General features: G+C 50.8%; 1 protein-coding gene across 2 annotated transcripts in view; it reads left to right on the forward strand.

Annotated features, from left to right (window-relative positions):
- lrsam1 (leucine rich repeat and sterile alpha motif containing 1) overlaps positions 1-15,896 on the forward strand; it is a 100,889-nt gene that overhangs the window by 68,693 nt on the left and 16,300 nt on the right. Inside the window, exons 13-19 of one of the 2 annotated variants that reach the window (XM_085965878.1) lie at positions 1,009-1,053; positions 3,298-3,368; positions 5,301-5,400; positions 6,268-6,355; positions 7,672-7,746; positions 10,461-10,541; positions 11,471-11,566. In XM_085965878.1, the coding sequence (XP_085822004.1) occupies positions 1,009-1,053; positions 3,298-3,368; positions 5,301-5,400; positions 6,268-6,355; positions 7,672-7,746; positions 10,461-10,541; positions 11,471-11,566 (556 nt within the window). The remainder of the gene's footprint in view (positions 1-1,008; positions 1,054-3,297; positions 3,369-5,300; positions 5,401-6,267; positions 6,356-7,671; positions 7,747-10,460; positions 10,542-11,470; positions 11,567-15,896) is intronic. The other variant, XM_085965879.1, reaches the window with a different exon arrangement.

Here is a 15,896-nt window from a genome sequence, read left to right on the forward strand (position 1 = left end):
ACATATAGTTTGAGTCTCTCTCACCTTTCCTCACAACTCGCCTGCGATCAAACTTACTGCTCTCCTCTGCACATTTCCTGTTTTATCTTTTAGTTGTTGTTTCACGTCCATCTGAAGACCAGGATCGAATGGCGCTTCTTATGAACTGCTATTGAGGTGGGATTCATACATTGCTGGGGTTTCAATCTGCAACACCCTTTATCCACAGGTAGACGAAAGACATGTATTTCTATAGCGCCTTTCACAAACTCGGGACATCCCAAGTACATTACAACCAATGAAGTACTTTTTGAAGTGTAGCCGCTGTTGGAATGTAGGAAACGCGGCAGCTAATTTGCACACAGCAAGCTCCCACAAACAGCAATGTGATAATGACCAGATAATCTGTTTTAGTGATGTTGGTTGAGGGATAAATATTGGCCAGGACTCTCCTGCCCTTCTTCGAATAGTGGCATGGAATCTTTTGCGTCCACCTGAGAGGGCAGACGGGGGCCTCGGTTTAACAGCGCCTCCGACAGTGCAGCACTCCCTCAGTACTGCACTGAAGTGTCAGCCTAGATTTTGTGTTCAAGCCTCTGGAGTGGGACTCGAACCCACAACCTTCTGACTCAGAGGCGAGAGTGCTGCCGCTGAGCCACGGCTGACACCATCTGACGATCCCTTTCATACTGAGCCTCTTCCCAGTGTACTTGGCTGGTCATTTAATGACTTGATGGCTTCAAAAGAGCAGTGCTTATTGAAGAGGGTAGCAGAGGTCCAATCACTGCAGGCACTTACTGATTGGCCTGGCCCTGACCCCTGACCTCAGCTGAGCCTTACCAGAACCGCAATGGTGAAAATGATTTATAATAAGAATGTTACCCTCCATCAAGGAGAGATTTTTTTAAATAATAAACTTTGTGGGAGATCGGAGGGGTAGGAGAAGTGTTTGCACCTGACGGCTCTCCTTTCAGTAGCCTCCTTTTTAATGTAATTTAAGTCTTTTTTACAAAATTGTTTCTCTTTCAGAAGAAAGCAGAACTCAATGCTGCTAGAATCGCTGGAAAAAGAGAGGTGAGAACTGAGGAGGGTTTGGGCTATGAAATGTGAAACCCAGGGGTGTAAGTACATCATTCCCTGAAAGTGCAGATGGATAAAGCCATAAAAATGAGCAATAGCGTTTTGGGTTTCATAAACGCTGGCAGGGAGTACGAGAGCAAAGAGGTTATGATAAATTGGTACCAGGCAAACCGTTGGGGCACAGTCAGTTCACCGTTTTGAGTGCCTCATTATCTAAAAAAGGAACATTAAAGCCATAGAGAGCGCACAGCACAGGATGGTGCCAGGGATGGGGAAACTCTAGACTTGAGACTATTTCCACTGGAGTGCAGAAACCTAAAAGGAAATTGGAAAGGTTTTAAAATTCCAAAATTTTGATGGGGCGAGTGGGTAAAAACCATTTCCTCAAGGGACTCTGTGATCAGGGGGCATCAGTTTAAAATCCTCAGACTGAAGTTAGAGATTAGGAGAAGTTTCTTTACGCCAAGGGTTGTTGGGGGCATGGAATGGTTTGCCACAGAGAGTAGTTGGGACAAAGACTGTGTTTATCTTTAAGGGAAAAGTGGATAAATATTTAAAGCAAAGAAAGATACAAGGCTATGGGAAGAAAGCAGGGGAGTGAGAGTAACTTTGGATTGTTCTAGCAATGAGCCGACGCAGACATGATGGGCTGAATGGCCTCCTGTACTGTAATCATTTATGGTTCTAAATTACATTTTTCAGTATTTTGTGTGTTTTAAAGCAATGTACTGTATTGTAGATTTGATGGAGTGTCAGTGTATAGCAGAGTGAGTTAGCGTGCAGCCCTTTCACCTCGAACTGGGGTTCAAATCCTGCTGAGACCCCTCCTATCTGCTGGGTTTAATTGTCCAATGTGAAGAGAGGCTACAATACACAGCACTCACTCAGTAACCTCTCCCCCAGCGCTCTGTGTCACTGACTGTATCTCTACTGATGTTAATCCAGCTCCCTCACACTGTCACTCAGTAACCCCTCTCCCCAGCGCCCTGTGTCACTGACTGTATCTCTACTGCTGTTAATCCAGCTCCCTCACACTGTCACTCAGTAACCCCCCTCCCCCCCCAGCACCCTGTGTTACTGACTGTATCTCTACTGATGTTAATCCAGCTCCCTCACACTGTCACTCAGTAACCCCTCTCCCCAGCGCCCTGTGTCACTGACTGTATCTCTACTGCTGTTAATCCAGCTCCCTCACACTGTCACTCAGTAACCCCTCTCCACCCAGCACCCTGTGTTACTGACTGTATCTCTACTGCTGTTAATCCAGCTCCCTCACACTGTCACTCAGTAACCCCTCTCCACCCAGCACCCTGTGTTACTGACTGTATCTCTACTGCTGTTAATCCAGCTCCCTCTCACTGTCACTCAGTAACCCCTCCACCAGTGCCCTGTGTCACTGACTGTATCTCTACTGATGTTAATCCAGCTCCCTCACACTGTCGCTCAGTAACCTCTCTCCCCACCGACCCCTGGGGAACACCACTGTATACCTTCCTCCAGTCTGAAGAAGAACTGTTCACCACTACTTTCTGTTTCCTGTCACTTAGCCAATTTCGTATCCATGCTGCCATTGTCCCTTTTATTCCATGGGCTTCAACTTTACTGGCAAGCTTATTGTGTGGCACTTTATCAAACGCCTTTTGGAAATCCATGTACACCACATCAACCGCATTATCCTCATCAGTCCTCTCTGATGTTACTGACTGTATCTCGACTGATGTTAATCCAGCTCCCTCACACTGTCACTCAGTAACCCCTCCACCAGTGCCCTGTGTTACTGACTGTATCTCTACTGATGTTAATCCAGCTCCCTCACACTGTCACTCAGTAATCCCTCTCCCCCAGCGCCCTGTGTTACTGACTGTATCTCTGCTGATGTTAATCCAGCTCCCTCACACTGTCACTCAGTAATCCCTCTCCCCCCAGCGCCCTGTGTTACTGACTGTATCTCTACTGATGTTAATCCAGCTCCCTCACACTGTCAATCAGTAACCCCACTCCCCCAGCGCCCTGTGTTACTCGTAGCTAGGACCCTGTGTTGCTGAGCAGTGTTAATCTGGCTGCCTATCGAGTCTGTTGCTGTTGTGGGCAGCGTTAAATGGGGTTTATTTTATTGCTTGTTGATTTAAAAAAATTCTTTGAAATGGAGAATATTACTAATCGAGTTAAACTCCTCCCAGCCCGTCAGTTGGGATCCTCGCTCGATGTAAACCTTCCCTCCTGTCTGTCTCTCTATAGGCTGAGGATGGAGCAGCTGATGGTAGTTACACAGGAGGAGAATGAGAGGCTGCGAAAGAAGGAGGTGGCAGGTCAGAAATATGCACTTTAACCTCTGACCCTGACCATTTCTCTCATTTATTTAGGATTCTCGAACTGTGTGCGACCATGTATTTTTTTTAAAAATCCCTTCGCTCGCCATGGATCTGATATCCTTGTGACGCGATCAGTCCCGGCTCCAGCTCTCCACTATCGAGCTGCTGGGCTGGGCACGAACTGGTAGCTGAGCCTCTCGTCTTGGGGTAGGGAGGCGAGCTGCTGAGCCCAGCCGGTCTCCTAGAGGCTTGCTCGCCTCTGAGTCAGAAGGTCATGGGTTTGAGCCCCACTCCAGAGTCTTGACCACATAATCCAGGCTGACCCTCCAGCGTTGTAATGAGGCAGCGCTGCACTGTCGGGGGTGCCACCTGTCGGATGAGATATTAAACCGAGGCCCAGTCTGCCCCCTCGGGTGGATGTAAAATATCCCACGGCACTATTCTAAGAAGAGCAGGGTAGTTCTTTATCCCCACCCCCTACCTCGGTGTCCTGGCCAATATTTATTCCTCAACTAACATCGCGAAAACAGATTATCTGGTCATTTATCTCATTGCTGCTTCTGGGAGCTTGCTGTGTGCAAATTGGCTGCCACATTATAACAGTGACTAACTACATTTCAAAAGTACTTCATTGGCTGTAAAGCACTTAAGAAAAAAGACTTGCATTTATTTAGCGTTTCTCACAACCTATCCCAGCGCTTTACAGCCAATGAAGTTCTTTTTTGAAGTGTAGTCACTCGGTTTAACGTCTCATCCGAAAGACGGCACCTCCGACAGCGTTGCCCTCCCTCAGTACTGCACTGGAGTGTCGGCCTAGATTTTCTGCTCAAGTCTCTGGAGTGCGACTTGAGCCCACAAGGTTCTGACTCCGAGGCAAGAGTGATGCCAACTGAGCCAAGTCAGGCTCCGCTTTGGGACATCTTGAGGTCGTGAAAGGCAATTATTAAATGCAAGTCTTTTAATTGGAGCAGCAGTGACCATGTTGAGAGTTGGCACACCCCAGCGTCCCGCTGAATGGCCGTGGCAAAGGGATGCGGCTGCCGGGCACTGAATGTGGGGGAGGAAGGCGGAGGGGATGGAGGTGTCCTAAATTTCGGTTTCTTCAAACTGTTCTGTGAGCTATGGAGGAGCCCCCCCCCGACGGTCTTTTTTAACTAATGGCGAACCTCGTCCATTCAACCGGGAGCGCGGTCTGGCAGCGAGTGTCCCGGAGTTCTTACCGTCCCGTCGCCTAGCAGAGAAGCCTGCCTGTGCCAGCGGGCTGGGTACAAGGTGCCCCCGGCAGAGGCCGTCAGGTGAGAGGACATGAACGGAAAGGGGACCAGGTGACGCCGTGAGTTACCGCGAAGCCTCTGCTCCGTGGTGTTGTGGGTTCGCGCACCACCTTGTCGCTCTCTGCCTCTAGGGTCATGTTGCGTTCTGGACACTCCGTTCACTGCTGCTCGTATCCTAATTCGCACCAAGTCCTGTTCACCCGTCACCCCTGTGCTCGCTGACCTACATTGGCACCTTGTCCACAAACCTCGTGTTCAAATCCCTCTGTGGCCTTGCCCCTCCCGTTCTCTGACCACCTCCAGCCCTACAACCCCTCGAGAACTCTCTGTTCCGAGAACTCTTCGTTTCTCCAACTCTGGCCTCTTGTGTATCCGCCATTTCCTTCACCCCCACCATTGGTGGCCGTGCCTTCAGCTGCCAAAGCCCTAAGCTCTGGAATTCCCTGCCTAAACCTGTCCGCCTCTCTACACCTCTTTCCTCCTTTAAGGCGCTGCTTAAAACCTACCCCTTCGACCAAGCTTTGGTCATCTGTCCTAATATCTCCTTTTATGGCTGAGTGTCAAATTTTGTCTGATAATGCTCCTGTGAAGCGCCTTGGGATGTTTTACCACATTAAAGTTCTCGTGCCCCCTCTTGCCCCTTCACGTCTTGCAGCTGCGATGCAGGAGGTGCTCTCCGAAAACTCCATGAACAAGATCCTGCAGATGGTGTATGAGACGAGGCGACAACACCTGGTGGACGAGGCCAGCTCCAGGTATGGAATAACCAGCAGCAACCGGGGGGGGGGGGGGGGGGGGAGGGGAGTGTCGCTACTAACCCACCGGGGACACTTTGTTTATTGGGTTTGTGTTTTGCTCTTAAATATTAATCCAAGCTCTGAAGCGATTTGTGACGGAGTGATTGCCCAATTGTACCAGTGAACGTGTTAAAGGGGACAACACTGACTCCCAAAAGATCCAGACCAACCTTCAAAGGATGAATCATTACTAGAGGCGCGGGGCAGGGCAGGGACTGACCCCGGGGTACTGGAGGGCAGCGGAGAACCTCGAGAGCTAGCACCGTCAGTGGCAGAGGGAAGAAAAGGGGATGAAGGAAAAAACAAAATAACAGCCGGTGACCTACCATCGGGGAAGATTGAGCAGGCTGAGGAAGAGAAGACTAAGAGGAGACCTGATGGAGGTCTTTAAACTATGATGGGGTTCGATAGGGTGGATGTGGAGAAACTCTTTCCACTTGTGGGTGAGTCACAAGTGAAACCCAACAATGAGCCGTAGGGTAGGGGATGAGCAAGAGGCTTGAGGGGGTGGATAGATAATTCCCACCTCCGCAGTGATCCGGCAGTTTCAACAGAAAGGGCAGAGATACACAAAGGGTTAGGACTTAACAGAAGCACACTGGTGGAAGAAGGAATGAGGGAGATTTTCTTGCTCCTCCACTCTTAAGGCATCTCTTGTGTAGAATCTACAGCACAAACAGGCTAGTCGGCCCAGCTGGCTGCTACAGAGCAGCACTGGGAGGTGGTGTTAGATGAAATTACTGGGTGTAATGGACTGTGAGTGTTGTTCAGCTGACGTCTCTAGCAATGGGCTCGGTCACCCTGAGCTCGGCTCCTGTTTTACAGCATGGCAGAAATGGATGGGAAACTCCAGCAGGTCCAGGCCTGGCAGCAGCTGGATCAGAACAAGACCATTTGGCAGATTCTGGCTGAGGTAAGTCTCAGTTGGCGTTCTGCGTGTAGCTGAGCTGTCGTCACTCCCAGTCGCGGTTGTGTTGAACAAGGCTGAGGGTGTAAGTGGGGCTTTTAAAGAAAGATCCTTTTACAAAGCGTTTTGTTTATGCAGTGCCTCATCGCATCTCAAACATCTTGAAAGGCTTCAAAATAATAACTTGCATTTATATAGGAAACGTGGCAGCCAATTGTGCACAGCAAGGTCCCACAAACAGCAAGGAGATAATTGACCAGATAATCTGTTTTTAGTGGTGTTGGTTGAGGGATAAATTTTGGCCAGGACACCGGGGAGAACTTCCCTGCTCATCTTCGAAATAGTGCCATGGGATCTTTTACATCCACCTGCTAGGACAGACGGGGGCCTCCGGTTTAACGTCTCATCCAAAAGATGGCGCCTCCGACAGTGCCGCACTCCCTCAGTACTACACTGAGGTGTCAACCTAGATTATGTGCTCAAATCTCTGGAATGGGACTTGAACCCATGGCCTCCTGACTCCGAGGCGAGCGTGCTACCCACTGAGCCACGGCTGACAGAGGGTCCCTAGGCTGAAGGCAGGGGATGCTACAGTTTGCCTCCGTTCTTCTGAGCTACAGAAAAGGGCAAATCGGCCACGGTTCCACTTGCTGACCGCTATCCAGTGGGCCCCCCCCTGCTTGTCTGCTGATGTTTGGGTTGGGAAGTGCATCAGGCTGGGTTATGATGTTGAAAAGCCTGCCAATACTCCCTACTAGGCTCATAGACAAATAAGGGGCCTTGAGCAAGGTACCAGAGGGGTGGCTGGGGCTAGTGGGACCAAGAGTAGGTGCCTTCAGGAGAGAGGAGGAGGGTGCGAACTTTGGAGGGGGAAGAGCGTTGTGTAATGGGATAGCTGTAAGCTGCCCAGAGTCCTCCATGGTCAGAACTGACAGCTAATAAGTCGAAGGTTGTTGCTGACGTAACTAACTTGGTTTATTTTAATGGAATTAGATGCGACTCCTTTTATTAAAACATTCTGCATTTAGCTCTGGAGATGTGTTAGGTCTGTCTTGTTTACTCAGGAGAAACTTGTTTACCCAGAGAGTGGCTAGATTGTGGAACGCGCTACCATAAGAAGTAATTGAGGTGAATAACATAGATGCCTTTAAGGGGAAGCTAGATAAAGACATGAGGGAGAAAGGACTAGGAGGATCTGCTGCTAGGGTTGGATGAAATAGGATGAGGGGAGGCTCGTGTGGAACATAATATGCCAGCATGGACCTGTTGGGCCGAATGGCCTATTTCTGTGCTGTAAATTCTGTGTCATTCTGTGTTTCCAGGCGGAGATGCAGAAGGTGGCATTTGAAGCACTGCAGATGAAGAAGGACAGCAAGCACACTCGCATCAGAGACCAGGTGAGCACAGTCCAATAGGTCCAGTCCCGGGCTCAGGGTGGAACGCTGTCATCGCCTGGAAACCAGTTCAGTGTTTTCTTGCCTAATGCGATGGTTGGGGAGGAAGGGTAGAGCGAACGTTCAGTTTCTGAGCAAGTGACAGCACCCTGCACAAACCAGTTTTCCCCAACGGGGAAGTGCACACTTTGCCAGTTAGCCTCACAGTACAACGTTAGCCACATCCAGCAAACTCCGGCATTGAGCACACCAACTGGCTTTGTTGCTCACGTGACCTCGAATCACATTTGAGATTCTCGCTCTTTTTTCTTGCCCTCTTTCTTTCTGTGTCTAATTCTCTCTTGCTCTCACTTTTTTTTTTCATTCTTGCCCGCGCGCTCTCTCTGGCTCTTGGCCGCCACCCCCCCCCCCCCCACCCCCCCCCCCCCGCGCACTCCCGGCTCTCAGCTGCCCGCGCTCTATTGACTCCCTCATCCCCACATCCTTCTGCTTCCCTTCAGTCAGGAGAGCATTCCTATGCAGTTGGATTCGCAGTCTCTCTCTGGGTGACGTGCTCTCTGGGGCTGTGGATTGGTCCTGCTGGTGGGTTTCTTTACTGCTTCACCTGTGATCCTTGAGCTTTATCTTTCGAAGTCGCTACCCATCATGTTGCACTGATGTCGCTTCAGTTAATAAAATGTGGTTAGTGTTTGAAAGGCATATGCATAGATTAATAGCCGAAAGCAGTATTCGAACATTGTTGGTGTAAGATTTGTTGTCTCAAAGGCTTTGTGCCGCACGTGCTGCGACTCTGATTAATGTGGAGCTCCGCCTGTTACCTGCACTGCTTAAAATGACCAGTGCGGACTTGCTGGTACAGTCTATCCCCCGGCACCGTCACTGCAGAGAACTTGTGTTTATACAGTGCCTTCTCAGACCTTTCAAACATCCCAATGTTTTGAAGCACAATCACTATTGTTATGTAGGTGAACGAGGCAGCCATTTTGCACACAGCACGATCCCACAGACAGCAATGACCTGTTAATCTCGGGGGGTGGGGGGGGGGGGGGTTGATGGTGGAGAAAGGAATGCTGGACAGGACATTGAAAGAATTCCCAAATAATTTTCTTCTTCCAATAATACCACGGGATCTATAAAGGGGCAATTTTCCAACATGGTTAAATATTCATGTACTGCTCACACCTGAATTTCCACTATGTTCTTCTGGTGGTTGAGGCTCCCTGACAGGTGTTTGGAGCCAGGAAACTACCCTTTTAATGTCCATCTGAACAGGAAGAGATAACCTCAGTTTAACTCGAGGACGGCACCTCTGACAGTGCAGCACTCCCTCAGAGTGTCAGCCTAGCTAATGTGTTCAAGTCTCTGGAGTGGGGCTTTCTGACTCTCCGGTAAGAGTGCTACCTTTGAGCCAAACTGACACACACCTTGTGTTGATGAGAAACCACCGATTACATGGACAAGGTGGGAACAGCACGGCAAATGGAGCTAAAAGTGGCACTTGGTAAGGCAGCTTTTCAACTGATTTTCATAAACCGTATCGACTGCACTAAAGCTGATAATTTTGTGCCATTCTGGGTTGAGATGGTCTCCTGCAGGTGGGGTAGGATCAGCCTGTGTAGCAGGAAATTTCCGGAAGTTTTCCTATTTTTCATATTTATTTTTGTTGCTTCCATTTAATTTGATCGGCAACAACTTGCATTTATATAACGCGCCTTTAACCTACAACAAATGTCCCAAGTCGCTTCACAGAGACGCAAGGAGAAAATGAACACCATACTAAAGAAGGGGATATCGGGAGGGGTAACCAAAAGCTGGTAAGAGGTGGGTTTTAAGAAGGGTCTTAAAATGTGGTGGGGTTTAAGGAGGATATTTCAGAACCTGGGAGTGGGGGTGCACAATAGACCAGAGTCCGAGGAATGGAGAGTTCGGGGGTTGGTTATAGGGCTGGAAGAGATAAGAAGGGGTTAACACACAAGATGAGAATTTTAAATTTGTTTGGGGACTTGGAGCCATTGTAGGTCAGCAAGTGCAATGGTGACTTGGTGTGGGTTAGGACATGGGCAGCAGAATTTTGGATGAGCTGAAGTTTATGGAGGGTGGAAGATGCAAGGCTGACCAGGAGAGCCCTGGAATAGTCTGGTCTGGAGGTGACCAAGGCATGGATCAAGATTTCAGCAGCAGATGGGCTGAGGCAACGGGCAGAGATGGGATGTTAGAGATGGGAGTAGACGGGGTCAGAAACTTCACTCAACGGTTATAGACATTTAACATTCCCCTCCGCACCAACACTAAAGTTGTATGGTGTTAATCTGGAGTTTAAAACCCCCCTCCTCCAGGGAGTCTGATATCGGGCCCTGTCTCTGGGTTGACGATACATTTACTCTTTAAGTGCAGGGACCAGGTACTGAATTTGGATGATCAGCCATGATGGCATTGAATGGCGGAGCAGGCTCGATGGGCCGAATGGCCTACTCCTGCTCCTATCTTCTATGTTTCTATGAAGTTAAACTGATTCACATGATCCACCTGTAGTGTGCGCGCTCCCTGCCGCATCTCAGCAAACACCTCATCCTCCATCCCATCTGACATTTGCAGGAATTATTTCCGTCACTGCTTAGCCCTCCAGCACTCTGCTGGTGGGTTGTAAACAGACCTCATCTCATCTACATGTATCTAATCAACCCATTCTATTTCTTGTTTTGTTTTGAACCATTCAGATCAAATTGATTGAGAATGAGTTAATGCAGCTGACACAGATCGAGTTAGACAGAAGAGAGGGTGACTTGGAGAATCTTCAGGTAGGGCGGAAATCTCACTGATACACACCCACAATCCCAGCCCTGCGACTGCATCGCTGGGAAATCATTCAAAGCAACACAGGATGTGGGCGAGCCTGAATCTTGTGTAGCAACCCGAGAGCTGTGATAGTGCTGCTGTCAGTATGTCTCTAATCTATGGGCACTGATTCACTACAGGTTTTAATCTCCTTTCCAGCTTGTTCAGTGGCTTCATCCCGCAGTTTATATTCTTTCATCAAAAGGGTTGCACAGTATCTGTTGTCTTCTCATCTCGTGTCTCCCCCCACCTCATCCTTCGGTTCTCTCCGCCCCCCCGCCCCCCCCTTCGGTTCTCTCCGCCCCCCCCACCTTTCGGTTCCCCCCCCCCCCCCCCCCTTCGGCGCCTTCCGTCCTCTCCGCCCCCTTGCCCCTTCCTCTACTCATACACCAAGTCCTTTTCAGCACCTCGGTGATTACAGCCCCATTCCGGGTTTTTTTTAACCAGCCTTCATTCTTGGCTTAGATTGGGTTTTTCCTGTTTTTTTATATTCACGAACTCTTGCTCCCAACCTCGTGTTTATCCCACCCCTGGGGAGTTCCCATAGCTGCTCATGTTCTGCGCCCTCCCTGGAAAGTGCTCATCGGCCTCTGACCCATGCACTCGCCCCGTTTCCCCGTCGCGTTGTGCTGCCTCCGCTCCTTCTTTCTCCTCTGGTTTTGAGCGGTGTCTGAAACCCCCCCCCCCCCCCCGCCTCCTTCGCTCCACGTTTCCAGGGGTGTCTCGTTCAAGCTGCTGCTACTTGTCGGGGTAGTTTTCCTCGGGGCTTTTCTCTCGCACGTTGAATGCCGTTGCTCGCGCGGTACGATTCCCTCAAACACATCCTGTTCTGTCGTGTGAGCCCGTATGTCTGTCCTCTTCGCTTGTTATTGGCTCTTTTGTCATATGACAGGAAACACTGACGGAAGAGCGGCAGACACTGAGTGACCTCCTGCAGCAACTGCTGAAAGAGAGGAAACACCGAGAGGAGGAGCTCCAGGACCTGCTGGTACGTGTGTGTATGCAGAATGACGCATGGGATACACTTTGCACAGACAGATTGGGAGACACTGCCTGTAGAGTTGTCACCGGGCACATTTAGCACATTGCTACCACTACACTTCTTGTGCAATGCTCTTAATTCATCGCTCCCACCTGTAATCACCAGCACTAGTGTCAAAAAGCCCCATTGGGAAAGGCAGGCTCTATAGGATTAATTTATGAGGAGAGATTACATAAACTAGGCTTGTATTCCCTGGAATATAGAAGGTTATGGGGTGATTAGGTGGAGGTTTTTAGGATTTTAAAAGGAGTTCATAGGGGAGATAGAGAAACCCTTTCTGCTGCAAGGAAAGTCTAGGCCAAGGGGACATAACCTTAAAATCAGAGCCAGGCCATTCAGGATAGACGTTGGGAAACGCTTCTTCATGCAGCGGGTGGTAGAAGTGTGGAACCCTCTCCCACAAAAAGCAGTAGATTCGAGCTCAATTAATCATTTTAAATCTGAGATCGATAGATTTTTGCTAGACAAGGGCATTAAGGGATATGGAGCCAGGATGGGTGGATGGAGTTAGGATACAGATCAGCCATGATCTCATTGAATAGCGGAACAGGCTCGAGGGGCTCAATGGCCTACTCATGTTCCTGTGTTCCTCAGAAAATGCTGGAAATACTCAGCAGGTCAGGCAGCAGCTGTGGAGAGAGAAACCGAGTTAACGTTTCAGGTTAATGACCCTTCATCGGAACCGGAAGACGTTAGAACGGCTTTTAAGCAAGTACAGAGCTCGGGAAAAGGGGACAAAAAAAGAACAAAGGGGAATTTCTGTGAGGGTAGAATTCAGGAGTGCTTAAATGACAAATGGGACGATGGTGCAAAACTTTCACGTGTCGTGGCACTTCACTGAAACTGCACGAAGGAGAAGGAACATTCACAACAGAAGGCAACCCACCCCCATCAACAGCACATCAATACCCCCCCCCCCATCGATAGCACATCAATACCCCACCCCCCCATCGATAGCACATCAATACCCACCCCCATCGATAGCACATCAATACCCCACCCCCATCGATAGCACATCAATACCCCACCCCCATCGATAGCACATCAATACCCCACCCCCATCGATAGCACATCAATACCCCACCCCCATCGATAGCACATCAATACCCCACCCCCATCGATAGCACATCAATACCCCACCCCCATCGATAGCACATCAATACCCCCCCCCGATCGATAGCACATCAATACCCCACCCCCATCGATAGCACATCAATACCCCACCCCCATCGATAGCACATCAATACCCCACCCCCATCGATAGCACATCAATACCCCACCCCCATCGATAGCACATCAATTCCCCCCCCATCGATAGCACATCAATACCCCCCCCCAATCGATAGCACATCAATACCCCCCCCCCCATCGATAGCACATCAATACCCCCCCCCCATCGATAGCACATCAATACCCACCCCCATCGACAGCACATCAATACCCCCCCCCATCGATAGCACATCAATACCCCCCCCCATCGATAGCACATCAATACCCCCCCCATCGATAGCACATCAATACCCCACCCCCCCCATCGATAGCACATCAATACCCCCCCCCATCGATAGCACATCAATACCTCACCCCCCCCCATCGATAGCACATCAATACCCCACCCCCCATCGATAGCACATCAATACCCCACCCCCCCCATCGATAGCACATCAATACCCCCCCCCATCGATAGCACATCAATACCCCCCCCCATCGATAGCACATCAATACCCCACCCCCCCCCATCGATAGCACATCAATACCCCCCCCCATCGATAGCACATCAATACCCCCCCCATCGATAGCACATCGATACCCCACCCCCATCGACAGCACATCAATACCCCCCCATCGATAGCACATCGATACCCCACCCCCATCGACAGCACATCAATACCCCACCCCCATCGACAGCACATCAATACCCCACCCCCATCGATAGCACATCAATACCCCACCCCCATCGACAGCACATCCATACCCCACCCCCATCGACAGCACATCGATACCCCACCCCCCATCGACAGCACATCGATACCCCACCCCCCCATCGATAGCACATCGATACCCCACCCCCATCGACAGCACATCAATACCCCACCCCCATCGACAGCACATCGATACCCCATCGATAGCACATCGATACCCCACCCCCCCATCGATAGCACATCGATACCCCACCCCCATCGACAGCACATCGATACCCCACCCCCATCGACAGCACATCAATACCCCCCCCCATCGATACCCCACCCCCCCATCGATAGCACATCGATACCCCACCCCCATCGACAGCACATCGATACCCCACCCCCATCGACAGCACATCAATACCCCACCCCCATCGACAGCACATCGATACCCCACCCCCCATCGACAGCACATCGATACCCCCCCATCGATAGCACATCAATACCCCACCGTCGTCGATAGCACATCAATACCCCCATCGATAGCACATCAATACCCCACCCCCATCGATAGCACATCAATACCCCCCCATCGATAGCACATCAATACCCCACCCCCATCGATAGCACATCAATACCCCACCCCCATCGATAGCACATCGATACCCCACCCCCATCGACAGCACATCGATACCCCACCCCCATCGACAGCACATCAATACCCACCCCCATCGATAGCACATCAATACCCCCCCCATCGATAGCACATCAATACCCCCCCCATCGATAGCACATCAATACCCCCCCCCATCGATAGCACATCAATACCCCCCCCCATCGATAGCACATCAATACCCCCCCCCATCGATAGCACATCAATACCCCCCCCCCCATCGATAGCACATCAATACCACCCCCCCCATCGATAGCACATCAATACCCCACCCCCCATCGACAGCACATCGATACCCCACCCCCATCGACAGCACATCGATACCCCACCCCCATCGACAGCACATCGATACCCCACCCCCATCGACAGCACAGCGATACCCCACCCCCATCGACAGCACATCGATACTCCACCCCCATCGATAGCACATCAATACCCCACCCCCATCGATAGCACATCAATACCCCCCATCGATAGCACATCAATACCCCACCCCCATCGATGGTAATTCAATACCCCACCCCCATCGATAGCACATCAATACCCCACCCCCATCGATAGCACATCGATACCCCACCCCCCCATCGATAGCACATCGATACCCCACCCCCATCGATAGCACATCGATACCCCACCCCCATCGACAGCACATCGATACCCCACCCCCATCGACAGCACATCAATACCCCACCCCCATCGATAGCACATCAATACCCCACCCCCATTGATAGCACATCAATACCCCACCCCCATCGATAGCACATCGATACCCCACCCCCATCGACAGCACTTCAATACCCCACCCCCATCGATAGCACATCAATACCCCACCCCCATCGACAGCACATCAATACCCCCCCACATCGACAGCACATCAATACCCCCGCCATCGACAGCACATCAATACCCCCCCCATCGATAGCACATCAATACCCCCCCCATCGATAGCACATCAATACCCCCCCCCATCGATAGCACATCAATACCACCCCCACCATCGATAGCACATCAATACCCCACCCCCCATCGATAGCACATCAATACCCCATCGATAGCACATCGATACCCCACCCCCCCATCGATAGCACATCGATACCCCACCCCCATCGACAGCACATCGATACCCCACCCCCATCGACAGCACTTCAATACCCCACCCCCATCGATAGCACATCAATACCACCCCCACCATCGATAGCACATCAATACCCCACCCCCCATCGATAGCACATCGATACCCCCCCCATCGATAGCACATCGATACCCCCCCCATCGATAGCACATCAATACCCCACCCCCATCGATAGCACATCAATACCCCCCCCCCCATCGATAGCACATCAATACCCCATCGATAGCACATCAATACCCCCCCCCCCCCATCGATGGTAATTCAATACCCCACCCCCCATCGATGGTAATTCAATACCCCACCCCCATCGATAGCACATCAATACCCCAACCCCATCGATAGCACATCAATACCCCACCCCCATTGATGGTAATTCAATGCCCCACCCCCCATCGATGGTAATTCAATGCCCCACCCCCCATCGATGGTAATTCAATGCCCCACCCCCCATCGATGGCACATCAATACCCCACCCCCCTCGATAGCGCATCAATACCCCACCCCCCATCGATAGCGCATCAATACCCCACCCCCATCGATAGCACATCAATACCCCACCCCCATCGA

The sequence above is a fragment of the Somniosus microcephalus genome, chromosome 23 (genome assembly GCF_052327205.1).
Source record: "Somniosus microcephalus isolate GS21.2 chromosome 23, FLI_Smic_1.0, whole genome shotgun sequence".
In the NCBI taxonomy this organism is placed as follows: domain Eukaryota; kingdom Metazoa; phylum Chordata; class Chondrichthyes; order Squaliformes; family Somniosidae; genus Somniosus; species Somniosus microcephalus.